We start from the raw sequence: 11,528 nt of genomic DNA on the forward strand, positions 1-11,528 counted from the left end.
GTGGGAAATGATACATTTTCACCTACCGTATTTTCCGCACTATAAAGCGCACCTAAAAACCTCCAGTTTTCTCAAAAGCTGACAGTGCGCCTTATAATCCGGTGCGCCTTATATATGGACCAATATTGAGCCACAACAGGTCTCGCAACTACAGGATGCATAACGTAACCCCAGTCTAGCGTCTATTCTATGCGCCTTATAATGCGGTGCGCCTTATATATATGAACAAAGTTTTAAAATAGGCCATTCATTGAAGGTGCGCCTTATAATCCGGTGCGCCTTATAGTGCGGAAAATACGGTAATTGGTCCAAAAAATATTTATAATCCGCAAATGATGTGCCATTGTTGAGTGTCTGTGCGGTCTAGATATCGGCTGAGTTACCATGCAATACTTTTCCATCGATAATTGCCTTGTAAGCCTACTTTGAGACAAGACGTGCTTTGATAGTTATGCTTTAAATTCATATCGAACAACTGCGTCAGGCATTTCAATCAATCAATCAATCAATGTTTATTTATATAGCCCTAAATCACAAATGTCTCAAAGGGCTGCACAAGCCACAACGACATCCTCGGTTCAGAGCCCACATAAGGGCAATTTGAAGAGAACGACTTAATATTGTCAATATAGGCTACGGAGTTTCATTTTTTAAAAATATTTTCTGCTGGTGGCGTGCCTCGGGATTTGTGATCATGAAAAAAAAAAATGGCCTTGGCTCAAACACTGATTTACAGCCCTTATTTTAATATCACACTATTATTTTGCAGCAAATAAAACATCTGGGGAAAAAGAACAGGCTATGTTTTCATGGATTTGATATTAATTTGTGCTTTTGTCACTTTACCTTGGGGGGTGGGTGGGACTCACAAAGGTAAACTCATTTCATCAAATAAGTCAGCCTATTTAGTGAATTTCATTGGTACATTTATTTTGCAGCATGCACTTCCTAAACATAAAACTAAAGAAAATCTTAAATAACTCAATCCTCCACTATGGCTGAGGCCAACAAAAGAAAAAAAAATGTCTCAGTACAGAGTTGTCGTTATAATTGAGGTACATTAGAAGACACGAGTGCTTCATTAAAGAAAGTGCATCACAAGAGTTTAACATGCGTCCCAAGTAGAGTCTCCTTCCTCCATGTTGACAACACACTGCCTCTTTCTGTGACCCAGCTCCAGCCCCTCAGCTGTGGGGACAGCCAGTTTCCTCTTGAACAGAACCCTGAGGTTACACGGGTTGCCGGGTGATCTGGCCGAGAGTGTAGAGGGCAAGGCGGAGTCGTCGTAGAGCTTTACTTTCACGTCCGAGCCGGTCGGCATCTCGTCCGCAGGTCCACCGCGATACAAGTCCGCCTGGGAGGACAGAGAGACCAGCTCGCAAAGCCAAACCTCTGAGTCCTCCACGCACTTCATGTGGACGTCCACGAGATGCTGCTGCTCCGGTGGAGTTTTCACAAGCTGCCGAAAGCCAATCGCTGCAGGATGATGGAGGATAAAACGCCTGTTTTTACGTGACAGGCGGCCTCCTTTTCCCTGCTGTCTCGTTCGCCTGCTAGGGGCGTCCGTGTCGTCAGAATCTTCAGAGCTGCCGTCGTACGGGTCCAGAAACTACGACCATATACAGACTTGGGCTCATGCAGTAGTGCCACTGGATTGTGTGGTGTCTTACCAAGGAGTAACAGCCATGTCTTCCAGGAGGTTCACGCACCAGAGGCAACGTCTGCCTTAAAGTGCCACTCTCTGGTGCACTGCTCACACATTCCTGCCACAAACACACCGTTTAGACCAGGGGTGTCAAAGTCAGGACCGCAAATGAATTTCCTATGGTGATTACCGTATTTTTCGGAGTATAAGTCGCACCTGCCAAAAATGCATAATAAAGAAGGAAAAAAAACATATATAATTCGCACTGGAGTATAAGTCGCATTTTTGGGGGAAATGTATTTGATAAAACCCAACACCAAGAATAGACATTTGAAAGGCAATTTAAAATAAATAAAGAATAGTGAACAACAGGCTGAATAAGTGTACGTTATATGACGCATAAATAAGCAACTGAGAACGTGCCTGGTATGTTAACGTGACATATTATGGTAAGAGTCATTCAAATAACTATAACATATAGAACATGCTTTACGTTTACCAAACAATCTGTCACTCCTAATCGCTAAATCCCATGAAATCTTATACGTCTAGTCTCTTACGTGAATGAGCTAAATAATATTATTTGATATTTTACGGTAATGTGTTAATAATTTCACACATAAGTCGCTCCTGAGTATAAGTCGCACCCCTGGCCAAACTATGAAAAAAACTGCGACTTATAGTCCGAAAAATACGGTAGTATTAGAACGGCCCGCAGGCCACAGCCGCCTGCTGCTGTTTTGCACGCACCAATACTCCGTCAGTGTTGGCGCTAGGAATTTTCAAAATGGGGTCCCAGGGACCCCACAAAGTCATAAAAATGGGGCCCCACAGTAAATTTTTGGGGTCCCAATTTTTTGTAACTGTATTGAAAACAAATGATAAATGTATGCATTATCCTGTTATAGCTAACATTCTATATTGTGTTTTGGAAAAAGATTGTCATAAACGTTAATTCATTTAAAAAAAATAATACAAAAGAAAACTATTTTTTATGCATATGTAAATGTATTCAGTTATAAACATTCATTCACTTTCTCCTTTCATTCATGGATCTAAACTTTACCGCTGCCTGTATTTTTTTCTGTATTTTTACTGTAATTTTTTCAGAATGTGTTTGTTCTATTTTTGGCCAAAGTAAGACAAAGAAAGCAATAATTTTTTTAGTTTTAATGCCATGATTTTAATAGTCCGGCCCGCGTGTGCACAGATTTTCCTCATGTGGCCCCTGAGCTAAAATGAGTTTGACACCCCTGGTTTAGACAAACATAATGTACAGTAGATGCTATTTTTCGTTTTGTTTCAATAAATATACCGTAAATATGGGATATTCAGTTAAATTGTTTTGGGGGATGCTAAGGACCTTCTCCCTTCACAATTCGTCTTATTTTGCTTATTACAGAGAACCAGCATCCTCTACAGCAGACATTTAATTTTGGTTTATTTATTTGTCAGAGTTACAAGCACATTCTGCTGTTTTTAAGGACCTTCTGGAAAAAATATTTTTAAAGATCATCTCTATGACAGCATTGATTGATTGATTGATTGAGACTTTTATTAGTAGGTTGCACAGTGAAGTACATATTCCGTACAATTGACCACTAAATGGTAACACCCGAATAAGTTTTTCAACTTGTTTAAGTCGGGGTCCACTTAAATTGATTCATGATACAGATATATACTATCATATATACTATCATCATAATACAGTCATCACACAAGATAATCACATTGAATTATTTACATTATTTACAATGCACAATGTACAATGCACTCCAGTGTTTTCAGGAATCTGCAGCAAAATGTGAGTCTCAAGTTGTTTTTTTTAACTGAACCTGCAGGCTTCCGGTTGTATAGCCCAAATTATGAAAAAGAGGGGACCTAAAATGCAACCTTGAGCAACACCAAGAAGGTGAACAAATGACTACTGACTGCATCTGAAGAAACAAGCTAAAGCAACACCTTAGTTACATAAATTACATTACAAAAACAATTTGGAACAGTCAAACATGGAGAAGACTTAAAGGGGTGCCTTGAGGAACGCCTTAGTTATGTTAATCACTAGTTTGGACCCCGGTGTTCTAGATTTGCTAGTAAGGTTAAAATGTCAATGTGAGGCTCTGCTAATGTGTTCAGACTGGTCCAAGTACCTCTATACAACAGGAGCATTCTAGTCTTTTTTGGAATTTGCTGCGTTTTTCCTTTCCGCTTTCCTATGCACTCCAAATTGTAAACAAATATGGAATATACATTTTTTTCATTTAGGACATAACAGCCTCTCTCTCCAATTATTGCCTGCTCCTAATTAACGCCCTATCATCTTTGCAGTTGAAACCCCAACTATAACGAGCATGTCATGTCATTTATATTTAACCCTCTGTGGAAAAAGGTAGACTTTTTTGTCCTTTCAGGAATTTTTAGCTGTATTTTTGGCAATATGTTTTTTGTGTTACTTCATGACGCATGATTTTTGCAGGGAGTTTTTTTTTGTTCATGTTTCATTCAAATTTTGATTTCGAATTCTTTCACAGGTGTAGGCCAGATACACTGGCCAAAAGTCAAAGGGCATAAAACATTTGGATTTATATATGTATAATTGTACTTTTTGTTCCAATCTCTCAATCATTTTCTGCCCTAAACAAAATAAGAAACATGTTATGCTTTTCCATATTATCCCTTTTTAGGTTTTTTGATCAAATTATTTCCCCAATTGTCAATTAGTAAAAAAAAAAAAAAAAAAAAGTTATTTTACTGTCCTAAACATGTGACATTATCTGATTAAAATGCCTTTAAAAAAGGGTCAAATGTTTAAAAAACATTACATAGTTGATATTTAAAAAACTGAAGTTTGGTAAATTTGAGCAAAAAAGTCGAAAAAAATATGATTCCAAAATGTTTTTATGCCCTTTAAAAACATGACTTTTTTATGTCCTGTTTGGCTTTGAAGATAATTAAAATGGAATGTCCCCAAAGTGGTGAAATATTTGCATTGTACATTTTTTAAGTAATTTAAAACATTTTTAATCCCCAAAAAGAATTACCAACTGGTTCTGGTTTTACACAGTAACCACTAGGGGTGTAACGGTACACAAAAATTTCGGTTTGGTACGTACCTCGGTTTAGAGGTCACGGTTCGGTTCATTTTCGGTACAGTAAGAAAACAACAAAATATAAATGTTTTGGTTATTTATTTACCAAATTCGCAAAATCTTCCACCAAAAATATTTTTCTTAGTGGAATATTTGATGTGAAGTAATCGGAACCTTGGATAGGTCAATAATTCATAATAGCATTGATTTTGATTCAATATAGGAATAGGTCAATAATTCATAATAACATTGATTTTGATTCAATATTATGTTTTGAGCAATGACAGTTTGAAAGAAAAAAAACAGCTTTGTTTTATTAGTCAACATTGCAACTTTTTCTAAATTACATTTCACCTTTAAGCTTCTTTATTTCACTTTTGCTATGTTTTTGTTTATTTTAATAGTATTTTGAGAAAGTGCCGTGGGCCTTTAAAACATTAGCTTTGGGCCGCAAATGGCCTCCGGGGCACACTTTTGACATCCCTGCTATAGATAATAAAAAATTAAATCTGATAAATTTGTGGATAAAAAGCAGAGCCTGGCGACGCATGCACGTTTATCATAACTCTCTCGCTCCCTCTGTCTCTGCCCCCCCCCTCACGAATGCTGCTGCGCACACAATTTGTTTTGTTTTTAACCCCTTCTTAACCCTGAACGTACATTGAAAATACACGCAACCCTAACTCAGAATGCCGGACATTTGAGGCATTTAAGAAACTCCGCCCAGACAGCTCCGCAAAAGAGGACATGTCCGGTGAAAAGAGGACGTATGGTCAGTCTATCGTAGCCCGGTCACTGCTAGCATGCCGTGTGTTGTGCCTCGGTGTGCATTGTTTACATAACGTGCGTTACGCTACTTAATATGTCCGTGTGGAAACTCGTTCGGTACACCTCCGAACCGAACCGAAACGGTTCAATACAAATACACGTACCGTTACACCCCTAGTAACCACTAATTCCAGGATTTTGCAGGCTTTTTTAAAATAATTGATGTGGCCTAAAATGCCTGAATTTGCAGCAAGTTTTTCAGAAAGTTGCAAAATAATTAAGACATTTTTAGGCTTTTTTCTTCTTCTCTCAAATAACATTGAATCAACTTTGCCTAAGCAGGGAAGCCCAGACTTCCTGCTCCCCAGCCACTTCGTCCAGCTCCTCCTGGGGGATCCCGAGGCGTTCCCAGGCCAGTCGGGAGATATAGTCTTCCCAACGTGTCCTGAGTCTTCCCCGTGGCCTCCTACCGGTCGGAGGAGGCGTTCGGTGGGGCATCCTGACCAGATACCCGAACCACCTCATCTGGCTCCTCTCGATGTGGAGGAGCAGCGGCTTTACTTAGAGCTCCTCCCGGATGACAGAGCTTCTCACCCTATCTCTAAGGGAGAGCCCCGCCACCCGACGGAGGAAACTCTATTCGGCCCTTTTGTACCCGTCATCTTGTCCTTTCGGTCATAACCCAAAGCTCATGACCATAGGTGAGGATGGGAACGTAGATCGACCGGTAACTTGGGAGCTTTGCCTTCCAGCACAGCGCTTTCTTTACCACAATGGATCGAAACATTGTCCGCATTACTTAAGACGCCACACTGATCCGCCTGTCGATTCACTCTTCCCTCATTCATGACCAAGACTCCAAGGTACTTGAACTCCTCCACTTGGGGCAAGATCTCCTCAACCTGGAGATGGCTCTCCACCCTTTTCCGAGCGAGAACCATGGACTCGGACTTGGAGGTGCTGCTTCTCATCCCAGTCGCTTCACACTCTGTTGCGAACCGATCCAGTGAGAGCTGATGATCCTGGCCAGATGAAGCCATCAGGACCACATCATCTGCAAAAAGCAGAGACCTAATCCTGCAGCCACCAAACCGGATCCCCTCAACGCCCTGACTGCGCCTAGAAATTCTGTCCATAAAAGTTATGAACAGAGTTGGTGACAAAGGGCAGCCCTGGCGGAGTCCAACCCTCACTGAAAACAAGTCCAACTTACTGCCGGCAATGCGGACCAAAGACCCTGTCGACAGTATAGAGGTGGTCCACAGTTCCACAAACATGACGAAAACCATCCACTATCCACAGTGCTAATTTTTGCTGGTAAAAGAGATGAGAGATTCTCATCACACATCCAACATCTTTAACATATTTTGTAGGTCAGCATTACAAATGTGAATCTATTCTGAATTTCCCTACTATAGATGATTATGTAAACTAGGAAGTAAATGTGTATACTACATTACCCAGAAGGCTTAGCGCTTTACACAGGAACCATGTGTGTCTGGTCCCAACCAAATTGAAGGGCATGAGTTAGTTTTGTTACTAATATTTGTAAACAATTTAATGGAAAATTGTGTTTTCAAATTTAAAAACAAGCTATATTTTTTCAGAGAGCTTACCATAGTGCTGGTGTCAGACCATCTTGGACTAATCTCAGAATCAGAATCAGTGCTGGACTCCACTTTACACATCTTCTGAAGACACACAAACACATCACATGTATTAGACGTTGACTTAATGAGAGGCCATTTTGACATTTCACCATGTATTTGTTGGCAAGCTGCTCCATGTTACTTTTTTGGCCACCATCAGTATGTTCTGTGGCGCACAAAAGAACACTTTAATGACACTGGAAACACATCAAAAATAGCTTTGTTGAGAGTATAATTCAAAATTAAACAAATTAACGCCGATATGTTCAATCGTGGTTAACTAATTAACGCTTACGCCCACCTGGAATTAAACGTCGTCTTCTCCTGAAAGCCATGCTATATGCTCATTGAAACAACAAACAATACTACAAAATTATCTTCTTCGTTTGTATAATGTCATAAATAGACGACATAAAAATTTCAGGAACGTTTACTAGTTATGCCGCAGGTGTTCTCCTTTCACTCCGGCCATTGGCGTTTATTATGGTTTAACAAAATAAAACTTCCGGTGTTTTTAAATTTAATTTACAAACACATCCGCTGTCGAAAGCGCTTCATTGGTTTGTTTTCTGATAGATATATACCAAAGTACAAATAGGTACACAGTAAAAAAATAAATGAATGAAAGATGATGTCAGACCTGGATGATATAGTATAGTGTTCCAAGTTTCTGGGTGAAAGTAATAACGTTAATATTTATTATGTGTTGTATTAAATAACAAAAATATTTGTTTTTAAATAAACATAGTTATATATACTGTATATGGAAATAAAGCTATGGTTGCGCAGTTAGTTTTATTGCAAGCCTGTGATGTTCATTTATTTATCAAAATAAAATATCCGGTGTTTTTAATTCAACAGATTTTCAGATTAAAACTCACATTCTTGGTAGGAAATGATTTGATTGTTTGATTGATTGAAACTTTTATTAGTAGATTGCACAGTGAAGTACATGTTCCGTACAATTGACCACTAAATGGGAACACCCGAATAAGTTTTTCAACTTGTTTAAGTCGGGGTCCACTTAAATTGATTCATGATACAGATATATACTATCAAATATATACTAACATCATAATACAGTCATCCCACAAGATAATCATCAGAGTATATACATTGAATTATTTACATTATTTACAACCCGGGGTGTGGGATATGGAGGGAGTCGGGGGGGTTAGGTTTGGTTGGTTGTAAATAATGTAAATAATTCAATGTATATACTCTGATGATTATCTTGTGTGATGACTGTATTATGATGTTAGTATATATTTGATACTATATATCTGTATCATGAATCAATTTAAGTGGACCCCGACTTAAACAAGTTGAAAAACTTATTCGTGTGTTACCATTTAGTGGTCAATTGTACGGAATATGTACTTCACTGTGAAATCTACTAATAAAAGTTTCAATCAATCAATCAATCAACACTTCAGTCATCAACAATCAACATCAACAATTGCATCATCAGAGAAATGGACATTGAAACAGTGTAGGACTGACTTGGTAGGATATGTACAGCAAGTAGTGGACATAGAGAGAGAGATCAGAAAGTATAAGAAAAAGTGTCTACATTTGATTATTTACATTTACATTTGATTGATTGATTCATTGAAGTACATGTCAAACTACTTCCTTAACGTAAATGACCGCCATAACCACAACACCAGGGGGAGCTCCACTATAACCACGTTAAACCCAGATTCCGAACTAAGGTCTTAACTCATTCTCTTTCTATGCCACATCAATGTGGAATGCGCTCCCAACAGGTATAAAAGAAAGGGCATCTCTATATCCTCCTTCAAAACCGCAATAAAAGTTCACCTCCAGGCAGCTACAACCCTAAACTAACACTTTCCCCGGATTGCTAATAATCAAATGTAAACAATCAAATGCAGATACTTTTCTCTTATGCCTTCTGATCTCTCTCTCTCTCTCTCTCTCTCTCTCTCTCTCTCTCTCTCTCTCTCTCTCTCTCTCTCTCTCTCTCTCTCTCTCTCGCTCTCTCTCTCTCTCTATGTCCACTACTTGCTGTCCATATCCTACCCCCTACCCCCTCCACACCCCTGATTGTAAATAATGTAAATAATTCAATGTGATTATCTTGTGTGATGACTGTATTATGATGATAGTATATATGATAGTATATATCTGTATCATGAATCAATTTAAGTGGACCCCAACTTAAACAAGTTGAAATACTTATTCGGGTGTTACCATTTAATGGTCAATTGTACGGAATATGTACTTCACTGTGCAACCTACTAATAAAAGTCTCAATCAATCAATCAATGGCAAAATTATCAAACTACAACTATGAGCAATACATGAATAACTATTAGAAAGACAATATAAACCCTAAAGTTGGTCATTTAAACAGGTGTCGTAGGTAGGGCTGCAACTAACGATAAATTTGATAATAATCCAACTTTTTTTATTGGCATTTTCAAATACAGAAAAAAGTGCAAGTCGAAACAGTACAATTTTAAAGTCAGAAAATTCTTCACATCCTTTCCCTTAAAACCCAAATCCCCACCCTCCCACCCCACTCAGGTCACACCAACAAGGGACATATGGCACAATCATATAACAAGTAAGACGACAAAGACAGACATCCTCACATACACACACACATACGAGGCCAGAGACAGACAAACAGGCTGAAAGGAGAGAAAGGGAGAAAATAAAATAAAAATAAAATAAAATACAATTAAATTAGAATAATAATAATAAATAAAAAGGGAGATTATTCCTCATCTGCGTCTGGGGATAAATCAAGAGAGTTGACAAACAGCAAGAAAGGACTCCATGAGCTTTCAAACGCTTGAGCCGAGCCTTTTAGCGAAAACCTAAGTTTTTCTAGTTTTAGATTGTAGAGAACCTCTCTAATCCAACGGCCGTGTGATGGGGGACGAGCCAGCTTCCAATTAAACAAAATCAATCGCCTGGCCAGCAAGGTCGTAAAAGCAACAGCGCGTTTTAATGATACCGGGCACATGTTATCGGGGCATACGCCAAAAATGGCTGATAATGGGTTGGGGGGAAAGTTTTGACCGTATGCTTTCCCGATCGTGTCAAAAATATCCTCCCAAAAGGAACATAATTTAGAGCAGGACCAGAACATATGGACATGGTCGGCCGGAGATTGTTTGCATCTATTGCAGGTATTGCTAACAGTGGGGTAGATTTTGGATAGTTTGGAGTTAGTGTAATGAATTTTATGGATTACTTTGCATTGGATGAGATTATGGCGGGCACATATTGAGGAGGAGTGAACCAGTTTCAGGGCAGAGTCCCAGTGTTGGTCGGATATGTTGGTATTAAGATCGCTCTCCCACGAGGCTCTTATCACTGATAGAGAGTTTGGAGCAACTGAACTTAAAGAGGTATATAACACAGAGATACATTTTTTATGATTAGGGCTCAACGATAACAATGTATCTATAAGAGTTTCCGGAGGACGATTCGGAAAGTGTGGGAACTGTTTCTTTACGAAGTCCCTCGCCTGAAAAAAACGAAAAAGGTGGGAGTTAGGCAAATCGTATTTGGAAGAGAGTTCAGTGAAGGATGAGAACACTCCGTCTGCATAGAGGTCTTTCACAGTGGTGATGCCATGATCGTGCCAAGTCATGAATGCGGGGTCAGTACGGGAAGGTTTAAATAATTGGTTTTTAAGTAGCGGGGTCAATATAGATGGGCCCTGAAACCCCAAGTGTTTACGTAGCTGGTTCCATATTTTAATGGAGATCGATACAATGGTGTTTGCGCCTTCAATTTTAAATGGGAAAGGGAGTGATGAGCATAAGCAAGAGTGCAATGAGGAGTGTGGGATCGCCGTTTCGAGGGATACCCAGGCCGGGAGGGTCTGAGAGCCTCCATCCATCCAGTATAGGAGTTTCTGTACGTTAGCCGCCCAATAGTATTGTCTAAAATTGGGGAGTGCAAGCCCTCCCTCAGATTTGTGGGATTGTAGGACCGACTTGCGGATTCGGGCCGATCCGGCCCCCCATAAAAATTTGGATATTGATTTGTCTAATTTATCGAAAAATGATTTAGTAATAAATATGGGGATATGTTGAAAAAGGTAGAGGAATTTAGGCAGAGTGATCATCTTGATCAGATTGATCCGGCCGGCGAGAGAAAGTGGTAAAACAGACCAGCGGGCAAAGTTCTTCTCCATCTTTTCAATTAGAGGTAAAAAATTTGCCCGGAGCATATCAGACATAGCCGGAGTAATAAGGATTCCCAAGTAATGAATCCCGTCATGTGCCCATTTGAATGCTGCTAAAGATCGTGGTAACTGTTTAGCTAAGGAATTAATCGGAAACAGCTCACTTTTTTGGTAGTTAAGTTTGTAGCCCGAGTGTGTGCCAAACC

General features: G+C 39.3%; 1 protein-coding gene across 5 annotated transcripts; it reads right to left on the reverse strand.

The window, feature by feature from the left end:
• Positions 1–904: 904 nt before the first annotated feature.
• Positions 905–7,696, reverse strand: LOC133645606 (uncharacterized). Of its 5 annotated transcripts, none has more exons than XM_062040444.1 (5): positions 7,453–7,696; positions 7,262–7,348; positions 7,119–7,190; positions 1,671–1,763; positions 905–1,609 (listed from the first exon to the last, which is right to left on the reverse strand). In XM_062040444.1, exons 2-5 carry the CDS (start codon positions 7,286–7,288, stop codon positions 1,106–1,108), a joined length of 696 nt encoding a protein of 231 aa, XP_061896428.1. In that variant the 5' UTR covers positions 7,289–7,348; positions 7,453–7,696; the 3' UTR covers positions 905–1,105. The 5 variants fall into 5 exon arrangements, with proteins under 5 accessions (XP_061896428.1, XP_061896426.1, XP_061896427.1 ...); XM_062040442.1 differs by having other exon boundaries at positions 7,262–7,317; positions 7,453–7,695; XM_062040443.1 differs by having other exon boundaries at positions 7,119–7,193; positions 7,453–7,693.
• Between the last annotated feature and the right edge of the window lie 3,832 nt (positions 7,697–11,528).

This window comes from Entelurus aequoreus, linkage group LG03, assembly GCF_033978785.1.
Source record: "Entelurus aequoreus isolate RoL-2023_Sb linkage group LG03, RoL_Eaeq_v1.1, whole genome shotgun sequence".
NCBI lineage: Eukaryota > Metazoa > Chordata > Actinopteri > Syngnathiformes > Syngnathidae > Entelurus > Entelurus aequoreus.